The following is a 26420-nucleotide window of genomic DNA, read 5'->3' as shown; positions in this document are numbered from 1 at the left end:
TTTGTTCTCAGATTTCAGGAAAAGGTGTTTGCAGTTTGGTTCCAGGTTTTGGAGGTGGGCTTTAGGCTCCAAACTTTTGCAATTTATGTACTCTAAAAGATAGCCCTGATTATTGAAGCCATGGATTATTGAAGCCATGGCAAACATGAATTGTGTTTAACAGAAAGCAGCCAGGAATGCTAGCAGTGAAAAACTGAACAAACAAGTGATTTTATCTGGTACAGTTCCAAGGTAGAAAAAGTGGAGCAGGCAGGGCCTTGTACCCCTTTCCCCCATGGGGGGCGGTGGTGGTAGCGGCACATATACAATCATAGTAAATTGGCAGAAGAAAAACAACAGATTCCTGGCTAGAGGGGAAGAGATAAGGCAACGTGCATGGGGGAGCCCAGAGGGGAGACATGGGTCCCTCTACTCCTCCCACAAGAGTGTCCCCTTTGGCCCAAATGAAGACTTGGCTGGCAGTAGAGGCACAGCTGGGAGTGCCATGTCTTTCCACTCCCTGGCTTTTATGTTTTCTGTGCTCTGGGGTGAAGTGCTGTAAAAGGGGAGACAAGTCATTTCTGCACCAGTCTTGCTCTAGGCCACCTACAAGAAAAGAAATTTGATTGGAAGGCTGGCGAGTTACTCCTCCTGCCTTAATCCATTTGTCCCATGTGAAAAGGGAGAAGAATCCCTGGTCTTAGCCCTTCTAGCTTCTTCCTGGCATGCTAAGTTAGGGTAATTAGTATCTTTCCTGTCTAAGCCAGGCTACTTTGAGATTCACTCCAAATTACCAACACTCTCCCCCTACCCCAAATCTATTGCTTTATCCTGTAATAACCTGGTAGTTTTCAGTTTTAGCTGTAGAGATGTTTACTTACCAGGGAAATAGATTATTCCATTTTCTTTAACTTCTCTTTCCTTGGCACCATTGCTTTGTGAAGATAAGGCAATATCACTAGTAGGCTCAAGAAGAAGATGTGGCCAAGAAAATAGATGGATTTATATACCTGCAGGAAGAGACAGGCCACTGAGGTAAACAGGCCATGGAATATAATATCCTTTATTACTTGAGGTTTCAGTAATTCCTTCCCATCCTTGCAAGCAGGCCTTCGCTTACCTTAATCCATTTGTCCCACGTGAAAAGGCAGAAAGCAACCATTGAGTAGCCCATGAAGAGCCAGTGGATGGTCTGCTGCACCAAATAGTAGAAGGGTTGTAGGACAGTAATGGAAGCCAAGTTGCTCAGGGTTGGGCTGTCCCGAATTAGCCTAATAGCCTGGGGAGGAAGGGGAGAGCTACTCAGTGTCTTGCCAGGTCTCATTTTCTTTTTTCACCTATCACCCTTAATGCCTACCTGTCTTTCCACGATAACAATGAGGAATTCCATCTGGAAGCAGACCAGGTATCCTGAGTGTAGGCCATGCCAGAGGGCCAAGAATAGCAACGAGAGACCCTGGGATAGTTCTTTATTTCCAAGGAACTTGAGTCGCTTGAAGATGTAACTAGAGAAAAGGGTGGGTAACGATGAGCCTCAGACTAGTCCTTGGACTCCCATTATCCTGCCTATGGGATCTCAGCTCCCTGGGGAGCGCAGTAGTGGTGGCTAGCACCCAGTTGGGGCTACCTGGTGTAAGGGAGGCAGTGCTATCTGATTAGCTGTAGAAATGAAAGGCAGTGAAGTTGGCATCTCAGAGACAGAAAATAGACCCGAGGCTAAGCTGGGTGAACTTGGGCAAGCCACTTCATACAACATAATGACCAGTGCCTACTAAGTACCTGACAAAGTTGCAGTGAACAGGACAGACCAGTTCTCTACCCATGCTGTTACATTCTAGTGGTGGGACTAATAGCAATTGTTTCTAAATAGGGCAATGGAGAACATAACACCAGCGGCAGGACTGGGATTAAAACCTAGGACTTAAGGCACTTAAATATCTTGCTTTTGTTTTTCAAATATGACAAGAATAGTTTTTTTTTGGGGGGGGGGATGGAGGGGTATGTGTAAGAATGACTGGAGGTTCTACTCGAAGTGAGAAAAGATGGAAAGAAGTGATATAATACACTCCTGCCCGCGAATCAGGAGAAGCGGCAGAAGGCGGGAGCTGGGGTCTAGGCCTTTCCTCCTGCTGCTTACCGGGCCACCCAGGCATTGGTGTTGGTGTTGAAAGAGGCGATGGTGCCAGTGAATTGGGGGGTCGTTTCAAAGAGCCACACCTTCATGTTAGCACAGGCATCCCACTTTGCCTTTCTGTTTTCATCAAAGTCGTTGAAGCCTAGCCCCGTCAGGATGCATACTCCCTCCTGAGGGTAGGACAAAGTCAGTCAGGGTTCTGGCCACTCCTCCTCATCCCCCCAATGCCACCCCCTGCTTGTCTAAATATGACCCTGTTTCATCTTTTCTACTTACTGTGACCAGCCAACAGGTGACATATTTGTACAGTACAAACTTGCCCCAGACCAGTATGTACATGCAGCGGAACCAAAAAGAGCGGTTCTTGAGAAAAGAAAGAACACATGTGTTAGGGATACCACCTAGGCTGGACGAATTTCCCTCGTGGCTGACTACTTCACGTCTACCTGACAGTGTGCTTAACCGCCTCTATATAATACGCCAAGAGGAATAAGCAGGGAGCCCAGTGAACATTCATTCACCTCCTTCTCCTTGGAGAATCCCAGAAACAGCACTGTCCTTAACTTTTCCCCTAAAGGACTGAGCATCTGGGACACTATGTACCAAGGGACTTTTCGGTATCCATGTTCAGAGTTAATTTAAGGAGGCAACCTACCCAGAGTGGGTATGGAACTGTCGCAAGCTGGGCAGGCGTCAAAGTCAACACTTGCCCTTCCCTTGAATTTTGAATTTCCCAGGAACCCCCAATCTATCAAGGCAAGAAACAGGCTGGAAAGGACCAGAAGCTGCTATGCTCCAAGGAGTCATTGGGTTGTAATACAGCAAGCTAAGAGCTGTTCTTGGGGAAGGTAAGGGGTGCTAAAAGTGCACCTGGCACAGCCCTGTGCCCGCGAAGGTCGTTCAGTGCTGGCTGATGAACATGTCTCGGCCCGGCTGGCACTGACACCAACTCTCACAGATCTAGAGCAAAATCAACATGCGTTTGTAGATGGCATTACCCACTTCTTGGCTATCTACAGGGATCCTTGCCTGTCCATTTTCTATCTCAGATGCAGTCATACTGCTGCTACTTTAGTAGCCACTCACTTCATAGTCTTCAGAGAGGAAATAGTTTTCTGTGATGTGCGGGCTCAGCAGGACGTAGCCCACCAGGTAGACAAGGCCCAGACTTAGGCGCTTGAGAGCAGGTATGGTGCTGGAAAGGAACATGAAAGGTCACAACACGCAGAGGCCGCTCCCTTCACCCTCTGACCTTCGGTCATGGAGGGAGTGTTTTAGAGTGTGGGATGGGACAAATAGCTCTGCTGCCCAAGTCTATGCTCAGTCTCAGGTAAAGACTCCTCTGTGGTTGGTATTGGAAATGGCGACTGCAAACTCCTGCGAGTTACAGGGAACGAAGGGCAATGGCGGGGTGGAACAGTGTGTCTGAGTCTGTGGTGTTTCCCTTCAGGAATACTACTGGTCTCAAGGTCTCACCAGTGTCCTCAGTCTACTGGGACAGAAAACCCAATGCACAGGAGATGATACCAAGTTTGAATCCACTCTTTCCTATCTCGTTTGAACCGATGCTCAAACATAGGCTGGACATGTTCTCAGTGAAGGGATTTTTCTGGTGACTTAAATTTTCTGTCATATATATTTATACACATTTCCATATACTTAATCTGTTTTTTTAAACTAAGAAAATGGGTATTAAAGGCAGGGACATGACTGGTTTAAGCAAAATCCTGTGGCATAAAAGTGAATTTTTATGTTTGTACTACATGGTCAGAATAGATGGCTGGAAGTGACCTAAGCTGGTAAGTGCCCACTGCCTGCAGCGAGCAGGTGCAGAGTGCCCGTTAAGACAGTCCAGGGCCTGTGTGGCATGGGCCTGGGAGCCAGCGCCATGCGGGAGAATGCAGCTGGGTCTGGCCTTCAGGAAAGTCACATCAGAAGTAGCTTTATAGTGGATGAGACACCTACACAGAAGTCTTGACCAGGAGGGGCAATTACCTGTTTGGTATCTTCCCTGGTATGTCAGTCAGCTGTCCCTGCACCAGCTTCATGTAGTGGTTCATTGAGAACTGGGGCCCTACCAAGAAGGCCCCAAAGAAGTAGGAGAAACCAGCAACTTCCAGCAGGGAAGGGACACCCCGTATGGCATTTTTCTGTTGCTCAGAGGACAAGGAATTCTATGCCGAGAAGAGAATGAATGGTTCAGGACAGCCTTGAATCTCCCCGTAAGAGCCAGTTTGCGTGTTCCCCTCCCTGGTGGCCCACTGAACTGGTTCTGCAAATAGCCATCTCTGAGGGGATGATATGGAGAAAAGTAGTGGCTTTACTTGGAAACGAGTGTGTGTAGGGGTAGCTTAAGCAACAGTTGACTGCTGCTGCCTTTCCAGATGCCTTGCTGGCACTCATTTTTGGACTTTGTGCAAAAGCTGGATCTGGGCAAATTAGGTTTGCTGATCCTTACTCAGTGCTATCTGACAGAGTTCACAGAGGCTGGGAATGAGGAAGAGGCCCTGCCCCTGGCATTCTGGTCCAGTCTTTTGGTAACAACCGTCTTTCTCTTTCCTTAACCTCTCTGTGGAGGAATCGTTCTTACCTGATCTCTCCCTCCGTCAAAGTAGTCAACAGCCAAACCTGAGCAGAGAGAGAAGGTGTGGCTAGAGTAGAGGGAGAGGACACTGAGGATATGGCCTGTGGACTCAGGGTAGCCAGGAGTGTCGGGGGAGAGCGCAGAGTAAGTTTATGGTCAGATGGGGAAGAGCCTAGGTGTAGATGGGGAAGGCAGTGACCCATCACTCACCAATCAGCTTCAAGGTAAGAACACAATGTGGCATTGTCCACTTGATGTCGTAGTTGCCAGTGGCTGTGTAATAATATCCGCCAAGAAGGTAAGCCTAGGAGAGGGGAAGTATTTACTATTGTTATGATTTATTTCCTCCTTGCCCTGAAATCCAATATAGTCCTTCATTTTTCCTTCCTCCTAGTCTCATCATTAAAGTCTCGTCTTCTAATTGGAGAAACTGAGCCTATAAAAGGGAAGAGACTTGCTCAAGGTTTCTCAGCAAAATGTGGGCTGAACTGAGAATTTAGATGTTCAGATTCTGTAGCTCATTCCAAGTTGATTTTCTGCCTTGTCTTAAAGTTACTCCCCTCACGGACAGCTGGGCTAATACTGACCGGAACCAAAGAACCTTAATGCACAGTCCTATGCAAAGGATTAACTGGCACCCTTTCCTTGAGGCAGGTAAAGCATTATCATTGCCCCCTGCAGATGAAACACAGATGGGGCCTGTGTAAAGTGACCTACCCAAAGTCATACTGCCAAGTGTTGTTAGGAGGAAGAATCAGAAATTAGACATCTCCTAGTTCACTGCTTTTCCTACACCACAGCCCCCGACCTCCTTCTACATCCAAACTGCTGTCAGGGAAAAACATTTACCATCTGGAAGCAAAAGGTAGTGAGGACAGCAGTGACGGTGCGGCCCATTAGTCGCAGGATGAGGAACTGAAGGACGACACATAGCAGGGAATGGTAGAGCTGGTATCCTGGGTGCAGAACAGAGCAAATTTTAGTCTGCTTTTCTTTTCTTTTTTTTGGCATTCCCACCCTTCCTGAGACTTTTAAACACAAAGAATACATAAAGAAAAAACTTTGGTATTAGGATTCCTCCCCCCCCCCCCCCAAAACAGCCTCATGTCTGGGGGGAACGGGAGGAAATTAATTGTATGAATAGAAGGGACTATCAGGCAGTGACTGTATTTCTTGATGCTTGAGCTCAGTGTTGCTCCTGCGGGAACTGCTTGGATCTGTCATCCAGTTATAGCCACAACACAAAAGAGAGAAACCGATGCTTCCCTGTTGATGGGGTCTGGCAAGGGTAACCACTCTGAAATATTTTATCTGGGAGACGGTTGTACATAAAAGGAGAATTTAAGCTGTGTTCCGGTTTACACAAACCCTTTCTTTGTAAGAAGAGCGTGATAACGTCCCTATCCATCAAATTCTCTCCAGGAAATTTTGTTCAAGTCTGTTCCTTCCCAGGTTCCCTGTAATCGCAGTGCCACTGCTAATTCAGTTTACTCACCAAAGTTAAAATAAGCAATTGAGACGCCTGTAAAGGTGTGGAAGAGATGGACGAGGTAGCTGTCACTGTAGAAAAGGTAATGTCGATAAAACAAAGCGAAGGGGTAACCTGAGGGGAGATCAGAGGAGGGTTACTTGTGCCTGGCGCTCTCCCAGTTTTGCTTTGGAAGTTTATCTGGCATGATACTCAGCCCAGAGAGGAAAAAACATAACATTATATGGATGTCGACAGAGAAGAAAACAGTATCCCCAAGAATCAAAAGTCTCTTTGTAAATACACTTTTATAACCGAAGATAGTAATTTTATATCAAGGCAATACGAAACTGGGTCCTACGGCTAGGTTTCATTTATAGCCTATTAAATTTGCTAGGAATTCTCTTACATTTTTCTTAAATGATACAAGGAGTTGAGGGTACCTAACTATGCCCAGAAACACTATTTTATACTTTTATGATCTATTATAATTTAACCCCATTCTGTTAGAGTATTATCTGCTGGATTATTAAGAGGATAAATATAAATGAACACCAGGCTACAAAATGGGATTGCTCACTGCCTATACAGTTGCGTAGCAGTTACAGGACACTGAGGTCTGAGCATCCACAAAGTTATAAATCCATTAGAGATCCTGGGAAAATGCCTGCTAAAGCTGTGATTCAGAAAGCGTATGGTCCCAGGGCCACAACCGAACTATAGCAGATCTCCTGATGGGCCATGAACTGATTATGCACGGCCAAGGGTTGCTTAATTAAAAGGCTTGGTATTCCCACAGTAAAGTTAGCATCTTCCATGGTGTTACCACACACTCACCTCAGTGTTCTATCAACAAGTCTGGCTGATGTGCTGGCAACATTCCTACTGTAGCGCACATATGAAGAGCTGGAATCCCTAGTGTGTTTTGGAAGGACACTTTATCCTATTATTGCACTGTGTTCTTGAGTTAGTCATTGTTTACAGTTGCTGCAATTCTTGCTTTTAAATTATAAGATGCAATTAGTTTATCATTGGCAAGATAGTTGTGACTCTGGTTAACTCTGAAACGCTTAGAAGAGTGTCATATACAAAGAAAGCACTCAATTATTTATTAAGTGAATAAGTAAATGAATAATCATGCCGTTCAACTGGCCAATGTTCTACTCTTTTTTTCCTATACTTTTAAAAATTTATGATCAAAGCCTGTGTACTTATATAATCTATATATTTTTCACATAACAGTGTACCCATCATTTGATCTTCTTGGTGCAAGGATGTGCTGGTGTTGATAGCTGTTCCCATTATGGGCTAGGTTCTTCATCAAATTTATAGCTTCATGCAAGTAGTTAATTTTATAGATATCCTGTGGATTATTGGCTCATTCATTTATTCAACAGATGTTTGTTAAATGCCTACTATATGGCAGGTTTTGTTTATAGAGCATATAATGAGGGACGAGGTGGCATGATGGTTTATTTTCTAGCTAGCTGAGATGAAGTGATATAGGATTACTAGTTCAAGGGAGAAAGAAACATCTGTGACCCTTCAGTCAGATGAATGAACAAAGAAACAGGATCAAGTCTCATACATATCACATATCAAATATGGCAAGGACAGAACACCAAGTTGTCAGCAAGTATTGCTAAGAATCAGAGCCAGGTACTAGAAAGTATACAGAATAAGATCTGTCTCCCTTAAGCCTTTTGCATTTTATTTTTAATGTTTTAGGAATAGGGCTAGAAATGAATATAAAAGATAAACAGGAAAGATCTTAATTATCTAGAGTACTCATAAAAGTTCTAGATAAGTCTACAGCCATGCTACCCTGAACACGCCAGATTCTATTTGATCTCAGAAGCTAAGCAGGGTCAGGCCTGGTTAGTACTTGGATGGGAGACCACCTAGGAAGACCGGGTGCTATAGGCATTAAAAAAAAAAAGTTCTGAATAGCTAAGAGTTTACTTCTTTAAACACGAAAAACCTTAACCAACTGGAATAACCAAAGTGCTGAGCCATTTGGAGTGCCTGAAATTAAAAAACACATTACTCTGCTTCCTTAAATTGAATATAATTTAATATTTTCTTGGTGCCGCGGGTCGTAATTATTCTAGAATAAAGTCACGATGGGTTTATGACCTGTTGAGGTGTGTGAAAGTGTTTGTTTTGGCTCTCGTAGGGCGTACACTGTCCTGTATTCTGAGTGCTTGTATCCATTTCTTAGGGCTTTTCTGCCCCTTTCCTTCCTATGTAGGATCAGTGGTCACTTCTTGATCCCGCCAAGAATAATTATTCCCCCTCTTAACTTACTGTGGGCCTTAGAAACCATAACTTTGTTTTAAAAATGTGAAAAAGAAGATATAAGACAAGAGCAAAGGTCTTGAGTGCTTTCCTTACAGACTTAGTGCTTAGCTTGGTAACATCTGTTCTGGCCACTCAAGGTCCTTTGTGCTATTACCTGTTTTCTGGTGTATTTTGGGGGCATATTTGAGGTTGTTGAACTCTATACAGGTAGGTGAAGTATTATCGCACATTAGTAAACATATGGTAAGATGATGGAGCAGTTGGCATGAAAAAAGAAAAGAATGCGGCAGGCCGTTAAGGTTACCAAGAACATTAAGATCATAACAGAGAACAGCAAAGGGGAAGAAGGAACTGTGCCGGGGTGAGTTGCTGTGACAACCCAGAGCTGATTTTGAGTGTGTAAACACCAAACCTTGTTCTTGGCTGCTGCTCAGCTCAGCAGGCTTTGGAGCCTGGCTGCCCAGTCACCCCTTCAGGGATGTGCTGTTTTTGTTGAGGACATTGTCCTAGAAGCCGTTCCTGAGTCTTAATGCTTTCTTGTGGGAACCAAAGCTTAGTATAGTGGCCACAATCACCTGAAGAATCTTTAAAAAACAATGAAAGCACCTCCTGACCCTCCTCCTCACCTGTCAGAATCTGATTCAGTAGGTCTGAGTGATCTGATGTACAGCCAGGGTTAAGAAGCCCTGCCTTATCAAAATCCTAGTGCAAGAAAGCAGCACTTACTAGGTTCTGAGAATAAAATTCTGAGCTTGATGACTGAGAGATGCTGTCTTTCCTTAATAGGATCAAACAGGCAGAGGTTTGTTTTAGAAACCTGGTCTGGAGGTTTTAAAGAACCTGTTCTGCAGCCCTATAACTTTCTTTTTTCTTTTTTGACTGATTAAAGAAGGGCCTTTAGAAACTTATTCGCAGATGAAGGATGATGACCTAACCTACCCTCTAAACCTGGGTCTCCTACTAGAATGGGAGTGTTCCAAGAGCAACACCAAGGGCATTCCAAATGTTGTCATCTTAGAGTAGACTGCTGGGGTATGCAGAGTCTGGTCTTCTTCAGGGGTTCAGGTCATCAAGCACACGGAGCATATGCAGCTGTGTTCTCCAGTCACTGGACGTCTACTCAGGTCCGAGCACTGCTGGAGTCAGGGACTAGGATCTCTCACGACCTAGCTGCCAGTGGAACTCCTCATTTTCAGTACAATAGTTATGAAATTACTTATTAATCCTAGTAGTTATGAGGTTTCATTTGACGAAATAGAAATTGGCTGTTTTCATTAAAGTTTGGTAAATTTCTTTGCCTTTCATCTTGTATAGCTATTTCTGGGCTCTGTAGGAATAGGCTACAACCCCATTTGATCAGTCAGTGGTTCATAAGACTCTAGTGAAAAGAAAATAGAGCATGTTTTGGCAAGTGTGAAGGAGAAGATGGAATTAGAACTGCTATATGTTGGCTTAGCCAGATCTTAACATCATCTACTAGAAGTTTTGCAGAAAAAAATTTTAAGTAATTTAACTGCTAAGTAACTTTTATTAAAACAAATTATACAAAATAGAATGCAGAGTTGCCTTGTATTTGAAAGATATGATATGAGACTTCAAGACTGGCTTTTAACACTCACTTTGTGATAAGGACTTCAGAGCCCCCGAGAGCAATCATTTAGTCTTCTACCACTTTAGGGAACTGTCCATGAGAAAACTTAAGAAGCTCTGCTCGTAATCCATATTTTTTCCCTTTCCTCCAGATTCAGAGGAAGATGTCTCTCTTTTCTTTCTAAACATCTCCTTTCCTTTGGCCCCAGTCTTCTGAATTCTACCCATACCAGTCTTATTTGGGAACTTTATGATCGTGTTTGCTACCTTCTTTATTCTTTTCTTCTCAATAACAACTATTATTATCATCAGTACCAGCAACTAACCTTTATTGGACACTTACTGAGTGTCATGCATCGAATTAGGCACTTTACACAGATTATTCCACTTAATGCGTACAACTCTACGAGGTAAATAACAATAATATTGCCTTCATGTTATGAATAAGCAAACAAATCAAAGTAGTTATCTAACCTGTGTTGAGTAGCTAGTAATTGATGAAGCTGGATTCTAAAACATGGTCTCTAAGTCCATGATTTAGCCACTTAGCACATTATCTCCTCTACCTCAACCCTCTAGCTCTCTAGCCCTCCTCCTTTCTACTGTTGTCCTTTTGCTGCTGCTTTTAACTACTGTTAATTTTTACTTATTCCTTTTGCAGTCAGTCTCCTAGAATCATGGTCTAACTCATCACTTCTATTTCTTACCTATCAATTTCTTTCTTAGCCTTCAGCAATGTAGCCCTCTCCTTTACTTCTTGTGAGATATGGTTTAGATGGCCTCCTTAAAGTCACTGAAACTCATTTTAAATTCAAAATTCATGTTTGTAGTTAGACATAAAGGATAGGGGACAGAAGCTCAAAAAAAAAAAAAAAAGATATATCTGTCACTGCTCTTAGAGATCCTTTACTAAGATTATGGCCTCTCTATGGAATTTCTAGTTAAAAGATATGATTGGGAAAAAAAAAAAAACCCACCTTTTTCCTTATCTTATCTGGATGTTGTCATTTTTTCTAGATTATGGGATGTTACCATAGACAACGTGTATTTTGCTCTGGGCAATATTAGAAGGCCATGGTTAGGATCTATATACTCTTAATCAAATTTCGCTTTAATTTTTCCAAGAATCACAGACTAGAAAATAAAATAGGACTATTTTTGGACATGGCTTAGTTGTAGTGTATTTTCATCAAATATTTTCACATGATAATTTTAACCTTATTATTTCTACTTTGAAGGTCTGCCACTCAAAAATTTTTCCTGTTCTTTCACCAAAGTGGACATTCCTTATGCTAAATAACTATGCAGAGAAAAGGAAGACATATAGAAATAGGACGGAGAGTTAAACCCTGCTTGACACTATTTAAGTGATAGGTAACTGATTAGACACTTAGTGCTAAAAACTTAGTTACTGATTGCAGTCAGGGGCTGACACTTGTAGATTATGGACATTTAGGTTGGGATGAAGCTCACCTCTGGAATTTGTTCAGAACTGGTCCTTTGTTTACCAGATTAAGCCTTGTTGATAGTAAGGGCAAGGTGCCAAAATACCTTCTACATCCCTCTTATAGCTAGAGCCGAGTCATGTGCTGAATGGTTATTCAGATCTACAGATTCTTAGAAATGAAGACAGGTTAGAAATCACTGACTCCAAACCCTTCATTAGATAGATAAGAAACTGAGGCCCAAAGAGGATAACTGGCATGCTCAAGATTAATAGAGCACAGCTCAAATTAGAATCCACATCACTTGATTTCCATTCTGATATTCTTGCCTCATGCCTTAGCTCTTGGCAGTGACCGGCGAGTGAATCACTAATAACTAGCTGTGTGCTTTTAAAACTACATATGTATTATTCCTGATTTCTCAATAACTATCTATACTCCAGCACCTGCTTATAGACAAATGCACACCCATGTTTATGTTTGCTTATCTTCCTATCTAAACGCATTTAAAAACTTCATTTTAATGCTAAATATAGGTGCTCTCTCATGTTTTCTTTGTTAATCTAATTCTTGGGACTCCCTGTCCCTACCCTGCAGTAAGAATACTGCAGTTCATTTCTGAATGTTTTCTCCAGCGGAGGACCTCAAACACTTTGGCAACTGTGAAATAAGATTTGGGTAAATGGGACAAGTGATCGAAATGACCTGAGAATAAAAGAACAGAGTGGACATTTTAAAGGTCAACTAGTGGGTGACAGTTCCTGTGAGAAAGAAAAGGGTTGTTATGAAGGGTAAGAAATATTAGTTTTTTAGTTACTTAATCCAACTAAACTTGAACTGCCCCAAAGTCCTACTGAAAATAATTCTTTAATTGTTTCATTTTAGCCAAGTAAGGCCTTCTTAAACTTAGTGCTAGTGACTGATATGCTTACATGTTGACCCACTGGTGAAATCTGCTGCAAAAGCTGAAAAGTTAAGATACAACAAAAGACTTACTTTGATATCACCAAGCCCTTTGTTTGTTACGCTATAGGAAGTAGACACTCATAGGTTCTCACCAGTTTCTTAGCCCAGGAAAGTTAGTCATCCATTAGTGGCAAGCCCTCATGAGTATATTAAGTCTGATGAAGTGGCAACAGGGATGTCAAGAACATGATCATTATGTTTGAACACCTGGATTATAGTATTTTTCTATATTATTAGTTTGTTTAAATGGTCAATACTCATTTTGTTACTTCAGATAATTTTTTCCTAAAAAAGTCTACAAAAATGTATAGATTGAAACAATGTTAAAGCTGAAAGAGGCTACTGACTGCCATTTCTTCATTTTAGTAGAAGAGAGACAACAGATGTCTAGATTGACTTTGAGATGCTTTAAGACACTGAAATACCTTTAGTAGGCATAAAATGACACCCCGTTACCTGTATTCAGTGCATTTTATCACATTTTAATTCTTTTTAAGTTAGTAAACGACATGGTGGCAACTTCTAGATTATCTGATCAAGTTCAGGCATACATCCTTTTATTGTATTTGCTTTTTTTTTTGCACTTCCTAGGTATTGTGGTTTTTACAAACTGAAGTCAAGACCCTCATTAATAAAGACCCTCATTACCACTTGCTTCATTGTGGTGGTCTGGAACAGAACCTGCGATATCTCCAGGGTATGCCTGTTGAACATCCCTGGATTTAGGAATCAAGAGTTATCTACTTTAGAAATTCAGTTTTGCAGTTTGGGCCAATTAGATTCTTTGTACCTCAATTTCTTCATCTGTGAAACAGGAAAAAATACCAGCCATCTTGCAGGCTATTGTGCAGATTATAAGAGAAAATAGCTGTAAAAGCATCATACCTGTACTTCCTTTAGGAAACTTTAAAAATATTTATTCTATGTATGGGCAAATATTTTATATAAGCATATCTATACCTGATTTCCTGAAATATGAGTATTATTTTAACTGATTTAAAATAAAAAATCTCAGGCTCAAGCCACTAATCTAGTGGAGGAAAATTTTGGCATTTGCGCACCTTGATCTGATTTAACTAAATGCAGCCTATAGCGATTTTCAGAAATGAAGGTCTATAAGTTGCACCCAGTACTCCCAGGAAGAATCCACTTTGCCAAGAAGCTAATAAAGCTTCAGTTTTAAGGCCTTTCATTTACATAGGCCCTTTTTAAAGCCCTGGTGGTGGGGTAGGGGTGGAGCTAGCAACTTACTTTTGTAAAACTTGTAAGGTATTTTTGTATTTTTTTCTTAAATAAGGTTCCTAAGATTATATGAACTTCAGGTCCTGGCAAATCCCAGATTACTTAAAAAAATAATCAACCACCACAACAAAACTGATAGGTGAGACTTCTTTTTCTCAGCAGGTATTTCAGCAAATGAAACAATAAACTCTAAGATTCTACCGGGAGAAAAGATAATAGCATCACACCCTTTAATTGTCCTTATGAATTTGAATAGGTATAATTGTTTGTTGGGTTCTCTCTCTAGCTCTGTGATCATATATAGATCATCTTTATACTTTTTTAAAATGTATAATTCAAAGGATTTTAGTATATTCACAATGCTATGCAACCAACCCCACTACCTAATGGCGGAACATTTCCATTGCCTTAACAAGAAACTCCATCCCTCTTAGCAGTCACTCCCAATTCAACCGTCTTCTTAATCTGACAGCTACCAATCTACTTTCTGTCTTTATGGATTTGCTTATTCTGGGCATCTCATATAAATGGAATCATACAACGTGTGGCCATTTGTGTGTTTTTTTTTCACTTTCACGTTTTCAAAGTTCATCCATGTTATAGTAGGTATCAGTACTTCATTTCTTTTATGGCCAAATATTACTCCATTGTATGAATATATAACATTTTGTTTATTCATTCATCAGTTAGGGTACAAGTGGGTTGTTTCTACTTTTTAGCTAATATAATAATGCTATGAACATTTGTGTACAAGTTTTTGTAAGCATGTGCTTTTAATTCTTTTGAGTATACTATAGAATTAGGAGTGGAATTGCTGGGTCATGCTGTAACTGTTTAACTGGGAGAAACTGCCAAACTGTCTTCCCCAGTGGTGGCACTATTTGCCATTCTTACCAGCAATGCATGTGGGTTCTAGTTTCTCCACATCCTCACCAATACTTATTTATTTTTGATTATAGCCATCCTAATGGATGTGAAGTGGGATGGCACTGTAGTTTTGATTTGCATTTCTCTGACTAGTGATGTTGAGCATCTTTCCATGTGCTTATTAGCCATTTATATGTCTCCTTTGGGCTAATGTTTATTCATATCCTTTGCCCATTTTTAAATTGGGTTGTCTTTTTATTGAGTTATAAGAATTCTTGATACATTCTGGATATGAGACCCTTATCAGTTATACGATTTGCAAATATTTTTTCAATCTATGAGTTATCTTTTCACTTTCTTGATAGTATCTTTTGATGCTATCAAAAGCTTTTAATTTCCAATTTATCTCTGGAAACAATCTACTTCTTTCTGTATCAGCATCTCGATATTACTTGAAGATCTGGGAAGAATTTTCAGAAATATTAAAAAATTATATATTTTTAAGTTTCCTACTCTTTTAGAAGAGCCAATGAAGAATTAAGAAGTGGAGTCAGATTATCCATTAGCTAAAGCATAAAGATTTCTAGTAGCCCTTATGGTTCAATATATTTAGTCAAGGCCCCAGTATATTTCTACTCCAGCTATAATCCATCTTTTACACTTCTGTCTGAGGTATATGCCTTAAAATGTACTATTCCAGTTGGCCTCTTCTTACTGGCTTGCAAACAGAAGTTTTATATTTATGGACAGTAATCCAGAGTAGTGGCCAAGTCCATCTGAGTTTAGAATTGCTATCATAGCAGAAATTGAAAACCTCATTTACCATGAGGATGCCACATCTGATTAGAGCACATAAATATATAGTGATTAAAACTTTAACCTCTTGGGACCTCATATTTTCCTCAGATCTGTATACAATCTATGCGTACAAATCCTCAATTCTTTTTACAGTGAATTCTTAATTGTATACAAAATTACTACCTTACATTAATAATTTCGTGTAGCAGACAGGACCATGTATGCTTTTCTAATAAAAATGCCATAGCAATGTGAATACTTGTATTAAAAAGTATTTTTAATTGACAAAATGTTATTTTAAATTTAAACTTAGCTTGTGGTTAGAGTGGGGCATTTAAATAGTCTACTTGATGACTTCATGTGAGTCAAGAACAAAACCTGGTCTGATCATTTTTGGCCTGATCTTCTACTTTCTGACAAGCTGTTCTTACAGTTACAATGCAATGACATTTCTATCAGAAGCCTCTCTTGCGAACAATTATGGTACGTTATTCTTAGACAGACTCCTTCATTCAAGGTGTCCAGAGTTTCATGAATCTCACTTACTCGCATAGCCCTTAAATAGGGAGAAACTTAGATTTGAAAACAGTCCATTTTAGGCCAAAGGGAAAGTCTTATTTAGAAATTATTTATCCACATTTTTAGTGTCTTATTACTACCCTCCCCACCAACACACATTTTGAAAATAGGAAGACATAAAGATGCATAAAACATCTTTTGGGCTATACAACTTAGGTAGGCTTTGATGGTCCTAGGATGCTATTATTGCTTCACCAAAAGAACTCCAAGTGGGCCCTAAATCTCCTGGCCTTTGACTTGAGCAACCGCTGGGAAAATGTATACACACACCCACCCACCCACCCACCCCTTAAAATGTGAGGCAATCAATTAGGAAATGCTAAATTGCTCAAGGAGGTTGATATATGATAGAAAAGGAAAGATGAACTATTAGTCTAAAAACCTCATGAAAAAGAGTACACTTTAAAATAATAGAGTACAGTACAGTAAGTACATAAACCAGTAACATAGTCGTTTATTACCATTATCAAGTATTACATACTATACCTAACTATATGTGCTATACTTGTATACAATTGGCGGCACAGGTTTGTTTACAACAGCATTGCCACACACATGTGAGTAACCTTATGACAGCTACGACATCGTTAGATGGTATGAATTTTTCAGCTTCATTATAATCTTATGGGACCACTGCTGTATATGTGGTCAGTCTTGACTGAAACGTCATTATGTGGCATATGACTTATACACTAAACAAGTGATCCTCAAACTTCAGAGTAATTAGTATAATCTGGCGGGCTTGTTAAAATACAGATCACTGGGGCCCATCTTCAGAGTTTTTCATGTAGTAGGTCTGGAGTAGACCTGAGAAATCTGCATTTTTAACAAGTTCCTAGGAGATGCTGATGCTGGTGGTCCCAAAACCACACTTTGAGTCTCCTTGGAAAGGAAGGAGATAAGTATTTATTGAGGGAAGAGAGAGAACAATTGTTTAAAGTTATCTTGGGTCAGGCATGGTCAACTATGCACACAGTTTATCTCATTTAGCTCTCACAGCATCCCAATGAGCAATGAAATGCTTCTCAAATTTTTCCAGAGCAGAGAATGAACACATCTGCAAAAGGATATAGTTCTCTAGAAATGAGAATTTCTTTGATGACTACATTATTTTTTAAATACATGTAAATTTTGCATTTGGTTTCAAAATACTGCTGTTTGCTATGAATTAAATATAATTTAAAAATTATTTATTGGATAAACTACCGAAAACTACCCAAACTACTTTTAGTAAAGACTGTTTTTTGGAAACATGAAGGAATAGAAGGCTGAAATTCAGTAACTAATTACTCTATGGCAAAACAGATCATAGATATTTAATCTAGACTTTGCACCTTGGCCTGCAGGTCTCTAGAGACAATGCACATTCTACTACCTTACTCCACCCCTGCCCCCGCAAGCCGCCCCCAACCTCAAAGGCCTGCTAGGTTTTTCTCTACTACTCCTTTCTGGGTCCTCTATTCTTCTAGCCAAAGTGAACTACTTTAGTTCCTCAGATTTGTCTCACTCTTCCTGATATGCACATATATGCTCATTATTCTTTGTAGCCAGAAAGCTCCTCATTTATCTCTACCTGACTAGAATCTTCCATACCCTGTAAGGTCCACTTGAAATGATATTTCCTTTTTAAAGACCAAATCCCATGCTTAAAAGGTTGTAGGACTGAACACCTCCAGTGAGTTCCCATAGCTGCCCGGACAGATTTAATGTCAGTGAGTATGTAATTATTTTTGTTAAATTGGCTTGTGCATATAATCTCATGGGTTCTAATTTACATATGCTTCTGCAAAAAAAAATGATTCTATTTGACATTAAAGTTACACTGGCATTCAAAACATGAAGTTCTGTGCAATGTAATATATTGGAGTGCAGATAAGTATTTGAAAAAATATGTTTAAAAGAAATCCCTAAAACAGGAAGCTTGAGTTTATGATGAAATTTGTGCCTGTAGATTAGAATAAAGTCTAAAAATGTAGAATATACCTACACTTTTAGAATTGAAAGAGGCCTTGAAAGTCATTTAGGATCACCCCCTTATTTTACAGTAGTAGAACTCTTGGACCTTGCTTTGTATTATGGTCACAAGTCCCATTTGTTTAGTTAATGCTGTGTAATTTTCATCTAGCTTAGCTTTGGTCTCTAGTAATTTCAATGCTACCTAAAGAAAGCTTTTTCCATTGAATAAAAGATTTAGTTCTGAAGGGCCAGTCCTGACTTTAGTCCAAAGGTAACGAAACTGCAGGACCTCTTTGATTTTAAAGGTTGCTAACCCTAGTGATGCTAATTCTGAATCTTTAAGGAATGAATCCTTACTCCCAAGTGCAATTTTTGATGAGTCTAAAAGCTAAGTCATAATCATGGCCAAGACAACAGAACACTCATACTAAGCGGGGTAGCCATCTGCTTCATTTGGCCTGCTCTAGTTTTGGATGCTGAGAGGTTTCTCATATGCTGATTACACCTTGATTTAACCACAGAGTGACAAGAGAGAAGGTTATCAAAGGCATTTGTCTTTCCCCCATGAGGTAAAGAGCAAGGAGTCTAGAGTGGGAGAAATGGGTGTGACCTTAGGCAAATTACTTAACCTTGTAACCTCAGTTTCCTATCTGCACAAGCGAGATGATAACAGTTCTGTAATTATCATATGGGTAAAAGGTTTAGGTGGGGTACTGTTGAGCTCTTCAAACAATGTCTGGTCCGCAGCAAATCCTTAATAAATGTCAGCTATTGTTATTACCAATAAGGGGATAGCAACATATTCAATCAACATGAATTAGATTCTCTTCTCTCCATATAAGCTTTTCCATGACATTTTATTCCCTCCCTGATTCAGTTATGATACTAATATGGACTCCTAAAACTGTATCTTTAGCCAGACTTCTTTCCTGAGCTCAAGACTAGGCTTCACAACTCTCAAGACACCTAGAGGCACCCTTAAAACCTAAAGCAAATCCTAAACTAGATCATTACTTGGCACTAAGTAATATTTAACCTTTCTCTTTCTTGCCCTTTCTGCATTTATGAAAGATACCATCATCTTTCCAGCTACCCAGGCAGGAGGGCTGAGTTTGTTTTTTAAAATTCTTTATCCTCCATTTAGTCAGTTGCCACATCATTCATTTATTCATTGACTTGTTCAACAAATATTTATTGTGCCTTTTCTATAAGCCAGGGTGTGTTAAACTCTGGGTATAATGTGATGGACAAAACTTACATGGTTTCTGTCCTCATCTATAAATATATAATTATAACTTGCAATGTATACTTGTAAGGAAATTTCAGGCAGTATAAGAAAGTACAACAAGGGACATACTTTAAAATGAGAGTCAGGAACGAACTCTCAGAGGAAGTGAATTTGAACGGAGACCCAAAAGACGAAAGGGAGTCTGTTGGGTGAATAACAACTGAAGAACATTCTAGGCAGTGGGATGAGCAGGTACAGGGGCTCCGCAGTAGGAAAGAGCTTAATGTCTTTTCTGAGGAACTGAAAGACGGCCATGTGGTTAAAAGGCTCTGCTTGCTTGAGATGAGGCTGGATCAGCAGGCAACAGCTTCCCAGCCACATATGGAAGACTCTGAGGGTTCTGAGCAGGAGAGGCACAAGATCAGACCACTCTGGCTGCTTTTGGAGAATGGACTAGAGAGGGCAAGAACAGAATTAAGAGACAAGTCAGGAGGCTACTCAGGTGGTTATGGTGACAGACTATCAGTGACTGGTGATGGAGAAAAGTGGATATATTTGAGACACAATTTAGAAGTAATATTGATAGGACTTGGTAACTGTGATGTGAAGAGAGAGTGACAAGGCTGATTCTTAGGTTTCTAGCATGAACAGCTGTATAGATGGAAGTGTTTACAATATCTACCTCTCAAAAGATTCTGTATTTCAAATATACCTCACATGAGATCCCTCCTTTCCCTTCTTCGTGCAACCACCTTGCCTCCAAGTCATTATAACTATTTGGATCATTGTTCCTTCTCATTAGTTTCCCTACCTCTTGTCTAAGTCCACTTCAAATCATCCTACACTGTATTACCTTCCAAATACAGCTTTAGTCACATAATTCCTCTTTCAAAGATCTCCAATGGGTCCCTACTAAATTTAGTAGGTGATCCTACTAAATGAAGTACAAACTCCTTACCTTGGCTTTTAAGTTTCCATAACCTACCTTTCCAGTCTTATTTTCCACTACTTCTCTACTTAAGTCCAGTTTCAGCCAAACTGGACTAACTTACTGTTCTTAAACGAGTCATTACACATTACCACCTCAGTGCTTTTGCTCAGGCGGTTCCTTCTGTCTTATCACTTCAATCTGCTGAAACCTTATTCAACTTTCAAAGGTCATTAAACGTCCAATTTTTAAGTCTCATAAAGCTTTGTAATTCTCTTACGGCCCTCAGATTTCTGCCTTTTATTGTGGTTATTAGAGTACTTATCTCATGCCCATTCTCTACCCTCTAACAAACTGTACATAATATCTTTGAGTGCAGAGTTCTATTACTCATACTGCATTCACTGCTTTTGCCCTTGCAGGGTCAAGCATAGTGCTTCACCCACTGTAGATACATTTATTAAATTTATCTAGAACATTTCATGTTATTATGCTAAGGAGTGATGAGACCTAAGTTGTTGAAGGGGGGTTTTCCAGTAGCATGTGCCGGTACCAGGGCTTGTAGCAAAATTCATCTTCTACCAAACTCCCTGCAGTCATACACAAAACAAACATACACACACATATACCTTTAACAGTCTTCTGGCTGTTCACAGTACTCCAATACAACAGTCCTCATCAGCTTACCCTTTTCTTGAAATAGTGAATATTAAAAATTACAGCCTCTAATAAAAAAACAGCAAGTGTTGGTGAGGATGTGGAGAAAAGGGAACCCTCATACATTGTTGGTGAGATTGCAAATTGGTACAGCCACTATGGAAAACAGTATGGAGGTTCCTCAAAAAATTAAAAATGGATATATCTTTTGACCCAGCAATTGCACGTCTAGGTATTTATCCAAAGAAGACCAAAACACTAATTCATAAAGATTTATGCACTCCAGTATTCATGGCATCACAATTTACAATAGTCAAGATATGGAAGCAACCTAAAAGTCCATCAACAGGCAATTGAATAAAGATATTATGGTTCATATATACAATGGAATATTACTCAGCCATTGAAAAAAATGAAATCCTACCATTTGTAATGACATGGATGGACCTAGAGGTTATTATGTTGAATGAAACAAGTCAGACACAGATACCATATGATTTCACTTACATGTGGTATCTAAGGAACAAAAAGAACGAGTTAATCAAAACCAGATTCACAAATATAGTGGACAATTTGGTGATGGACAGAGGGAGAATGGGGTGAAGGGTTAAAGAAGTACAAATTAGTAGTTGACAGTTGGACATGGGGAGCATGGAAGAGGGAATGTAGTTAGCATTAATATGATGGCTAAGCAGAGGGCCAGGGGATGGAGGGAACAACTGGGGGATCGTTTTATGAACATTATAGATGTCTAACCAATGTACTGTATACTTGAAACTAATTTAAATAAATAAATTTATTAAAAAAATTATAACCTCTAACTCAGGATTTTTCAAACTACTTGTTGTAACCTGTTAATAGGTCATGAAATCAATTCAGAAGGTTATACACAGTACTAAACAATAAAACAAAAAATAGCTAAACTCACTGCCCGTAGTAAGACAAGTAATGTTTCCTGAAACTTTTGTTTAAAATACATGCCTACATATGTATGTACTGGTTAGGACATAAAACATATTTTGTATCATGGGTCTCAGTCAAAAAGATTTGAAAGGTAGTACTTTAATGCTTTGCACCCCAAGATTCAGCACACAGAATTCAAGCAGGGAAAGTAAGATGCTAAGAAAATAGTAATGAGACCATCTAATTCAAAGTTATTCACACTTCAAAATGTGAATGTCTGATAAACCTAACTCTTCCTCCATGGTACCTGCATTTTGGTGCTTGTAACCCAAATTAACCTTGAATTAGTAGAAAGTGAGCTAGAAATTATTTTGGAATATAGGCCTTCTTGGTATCTTTAGCAAGGATTTCCTCCAGTATCCCAGTTCCCCAAGAGAGCTAAGTTTAGGACCCAGGAGCTCCACTGCTGAAAGGCTACTGGTTTCTAGGTTACAGTACAGCAGTGATAATACCTTTGTAGGGGAAACATATTTCCAACCAGAATGTACTCCTTCCATGCACATGTCAGGCTTATTAAATTATGTTTGCATCCACGTATTTAATCTATACCTAGTAAATACCATCCTCTAAATCCACGTGGAAGAGCTATGCCTTATATGAGGCAAAATAAGGCCCAAGTTGATCTAAAAATGAGAAATACTATGAGTTACTGAAGGCAGTGGCACATATGAGATAGGAAGAAGGGACAGAGGAGATGGTAGAATAGGCACAGTGGCTCAGGAGTGTGGTAGATGTATTATACCAAGTATTTATCCCTTTCATGATTGGTGGTAATGAGAAGATGAGAGTAGAAGGGTAGGATATGGAGATAACAATTTCTCAGTCAGTTGGCTGCCCCATGATAGAACACAGCAGTAGCCCCCCAGGAGTACACAGGCCGTATTTGATAGCACTAAAAGGACACATTCTAAGTCCATTCCAGGTCTGGCTCCATTTAACAGGCTACCCTTTATGATTCATTGCTACTTGTGTTACATTTACAATTTATAGTTGAGAAATCAACGGTGAGTTTCCTAACTAATGAATGTAAACACTCTTAATTGCCAAATACAATCCCAACAAATAACTGGGTCAGAAACAAGATGGAAGGTGTGGAATGTTCGAAGCTAATGTGGAGCAAAAAACCCTAGATGGGTGTGCCGATAAATGTGGGTTAGATCTGGGTGATATTGAGGAAGTCACACAACCTAACGTTCCCTCCACTTCTGAAGTGTTAAAATTCTACAAGGGAGGGAAAAGATAACTTTTATTTGGAAGAAAAGCAGGTCATCTTGGTTTGCTTTGTAATAGGCCAATGGCAATGCTATTAGCCAAGCTTGTTTAAACATGAATTAATGCCTCTCCCATTATCTAGATTGGGTTAATATTCTTAGGTGATATTATATGTCAGTGTCTCTACTGACTACTCAAAAAAACTCCAAACATCTTTCTGGCATTTAAGGCATTCCACATCTGCCCGACTTTATCTCAAACTTCATTATTGTTCAGCTCTCTAACCCTCTGCTCTTGTCCCAGCCCTGTTTGCTTAATTCTTCCCCACCCTTATTCTACTAGTTAAAGTCACATAACTGTCATAAAACCTTCCGAACATTTATATATATCAGATTTTGACCTTTGAGTTCCTAGAAGACTTTACAGCAATCCTATCAGGTAGGCATTATTGTCTTCATTTCATAGGTAAGAAAATTGGGATTCAGAGATATTAAGTGGCTTGCCCAGAGTCCCACCATTGGTAAGCAGCGTGCTACTTCCATATATTAAAAAAGCCATTGAGGAAGGATGTAGTAAAAAAGCCTATAAACCAGTTACAATACAGCTTGTTGTGGCATAAATTCAGACATACCACATCCTTTGAACCAGACAAGTAATGAACGCTTGGGGTAGCAAGGATAGTTTTTAAGCGGGTTGTCAGTCCTGTTTCCCAAGCCCAGTATTAAAATGATATTCCACGGTAAATGACAAGTGGTGGTTAAGGGGGAAAAAAGCATACAGTATAAGAAAATATTAGAAATGGGGCAGAAAAGAGACGAAAGTGTAATATAAGCTGGGAATACATAAAAGAGAATAAGGGGCTGAGGAGGCCCACAGGGCTAAAATACCTGTGCTATCGATAAGAGGCGCGTGTGTGAGAGTTGATATTAATAACAGACAGCAGTGCACATGGACAGAGAGTAGAACTCAAGCGAGAGACAAATAAGGGCAGGTCGTGAGGACATGGGGTAGATCATGGCATGGTGAGAGGGTGGTGGCGCCAAATGACAGGTCAGAAGGGTATACAACAGGAGTCGAAGAAAAAGATGAAAAGGTTCAGAGGGCACAGCACTCCCAGACTCGAGACAAGACTTGCCTTTCTCTCAATAGCTGGTTGGTGTGTTTTATGATTCATATCTGCACCCCACAAAGCCCTCGAGGCTGGCTCCAGCAAAAGGGGTAGGTCACGTCCCCATTCCCCGGGGACTCAGCGGAGGGAGGCACAGGGTCCTTACCCAAGAAGATGGAGATGATGAGCCGCAGAGCCTGTTCTGACGCGCCCAGGGACGTTGCCAACTTGTTAAGGCTCAGCTCCTCGAAACCCCACCGCAGTACCCTCGCCAGCTCTGCCACCGTTCCCACGTCCCCCTCAGCTGAGGACGCCATCTTAGCTCCAGGAGTCCCCACTCCCCGGGACCTCTCAGATCCGCGCGCCCCGAATGAGGGTACAACGCTGTAGCTTCACCCCCAATTCCGGCCCGGAGCCCGCCCACGGCGTGAGCATTGGCTGCAGGCCCGCCCAGTGGCTTCAGGCGCTCCCGATTATTGGTCGGTCTCATATTGGGGCGGGGCCTAACGCAGCAAGGTAGGCACAGGGCGGGGCGCATCGTTTATAAGGCAAAGGTGACTCCCGCCGAGAATGAACGCGGGGCTGCCGGAGGGGGCGGAGCTTGGGATCGGGAACTAGAGTTGTGATTGGAAAAGTCGGAAGCCGGGGGCAAGGTGATTGTACAACTCGGTTCTAACTGCTTAGGGGAGGAGTCGGTGAGGTCTAGTGTCGGGCCGGCTCGTGCGCTGCCTTCCCATTGGCTGAGACGGAGCAGGCGAGAGTCGAGGCGGGGGGGTGGTGGTGGCGGCGGCGGTGGTTGCTCGTCCCCGGACCGCGAGGTTATTATCGGTCGCAGGCGCGCCCGGGTTACTGGGGCATGGAACCGAGAGGGCGGGAAATCCTGCTACGGTCTCGCGAACGCCTCCTAACGGTATCTCTGGGCCGTTCTTAAACCGTTAGACACCCCCCTGCTTTCCCAAAAGGTCTCGGGAGACCCCAGAACACAATTTACCTGTTCCTTTAATTTCATACATCCCCTTTTCCTGTAATTTCTTATATTAAAACGTTACCTCCCCGCGAGACTCGCTGAATTAAGATATGCTGATTCAATTATTATTATTATTATTATTATTATTATTATTTAAAATGAAACGACTTGTCACTAAGTACTACAGGTTTATGATAAAAGTTCAAACAGTCGAGAAACTTATGTAAAACAAAATTATAGTCCTTTTTCTAACTCTGCTTCCCATCCTTATTTCCTACAGGTAACCACTGTTCAGATTACGCTATCAAAGATGTGTTGAGCTTTTGGCACGTGCTAAGGATTGTGGTGGGATCTAGGAGATATAATGATGAGCCCAAAGCTATGGAGTGGGGATGATGCAGTTACACAATAGCATTAATGGAGTGTATGTAATTACAAGTGGAGGCTCTGAAGGAAAGGAACAGGTTCTGTGAGAGTGTATAACAAAGAAACAGAGTTTCTTGTAATAACTGGAATTTGTGGAGCATTCTCGTACATTTACAATTTATAGTTCTATAGCATTTTGCACTTTATAAAACATTTATCTATATTATCTCACTAATTTGAATGTGAAACAGGATATTTATTATTATAATGTCCTCTTACAGATACAAAGGTTTGGAGAAACTAAAGAATTCCCTAAGTTCCTTTCTCAGTAAGCGGCGGAGAGAATTTAAACCTAAGTCTGTAAAATTTCACCTCCCTCCCCTGTATGAGCAAAATTTTAAAAATATGAAATATTCAGAAAAGTAGAGAATAATATAATTTACCCTAGGTTAAGAAATAAGAATCACATATACAGTTGAAGAGTCTGGTATATTGCTTTTCTGTGGCATTTCCCTTCTTCCCTTCTCAAATGTCACCATTTTGCTATCAATCCATGTCCATTTTTATATTTCACTTAGTGTGTATATCCAGAAACAATATATAGTATGGTTTTGCATGTTTTTAGACAATATTAATGGCATTCCAGTGCATGTATCATTTTGCAATTTGTTTTTATGCCTAATTTCTTTATTGAGATGTACCGTGTTCATGTTTTTACATGCGGCTCTACACTATTCATTTTAACTGTGGTGCAACATTCTATTGTATGATTATAGGGCAATTAGCATTTCATGGTTGTGTTGAGGATACTTGGATTATTTCCTATTTATGTATTTGTTTTATTACGAATATTGCGGCAATGGACATTCTCCTTTAAGCAATAGTGAGTTTCTCTAGGTCTGTGACTCCAAACTTAAAAAAAATTAACTGGGATCTGCTGTGAGAAACACATTGCTATCCAGTATACACGCATATTCATATTCTAGACAACAAATACATATACTACTCACACGGACATACACACATTACACACTGCCATACTAAGTGTGTGTTCTCTGATAATCTTTTTTCTATAGGAGTGT

At 40.4% G+C, this 26420-nt stretch overlaps 1 protein-coding gene and 1 pseudogene across 3 annotated transcripts; one reads left to right on the top strand and one right to left on the bottom strand.

The window, feature by feature from the left end:
• Positions 1–186: 186 nt before the first annotated feature.
• On the bottom strand, positions 187–24423 carry LPCAT3 (lysophosphatidylcholine acyltransferase 3). 3 transcript variants are annotated; one of them, XM_016162856.2, is made up of 13 exons: positions 24172–24423; positions 6193–6300; positions 5547–5653; positions 4908–5001; positions 4704–4741; positions 4109–4287; positions 3200–3308; positions 2390–2476; positions 2117–2283; positions 1337–1484; positions 1100–1258; positions 861–989; positions 187–535 (listed from the first exon to the last, which is right to left on the bottom strand). In XM_016162856.2, the coding sequence occupies exons 1-12, from the start codon at positions 24320–24322 to the stop codon at positions 873–875; spliced, it is 1464 nt and encodes a 487-aa protein (XP_016018342.2). In that variant the 5' UTR covers positions 24323–24423; the 3' UTR covers positions 187–535; positions 861–872. The 3 variants fall into 3 exon arrangements, with proteins under 3 accessions (XP_016018342.2, XP_016018341.2, XP_016018343.2); XM_016162855.2 differs by having other exon boundaries at positions 187–585; positions 24172–24422; XM_016162857.2 differs by lacking the exons at positions 3200–3308; positions 4109–4287 and having other exon boundaries at positions 187–585.
• On the top strand, positions 7973–8091 carry LOC118614325 (annotated as a pseudogene).
• Positions 24424–26420: the final 1997 nt, after the last annotated feature.

Source organism: Rousettus aegyptiacus, unplaced genomic scaffold (assembly GCF_014176215.1).
Source record: "Rousettus aegyptiacus isolate mRouAeg1 unplaced genomic scaffold, mRouAeg1.p scaffold_m13_p_2, whole genome shotgun sequence".
Lineage (NCBI taxonomy): Eukaryota > Metazoa > Chordata > Mammalia > Chiroptera > Pteropodidae > Rousettus > Rousettus aegyptiacus.
The sequence above is the reverse complement of the archived record's forward strand: the minus strand, read 5'-3'. Positions and strand labels throughout refer to the sequence as shown.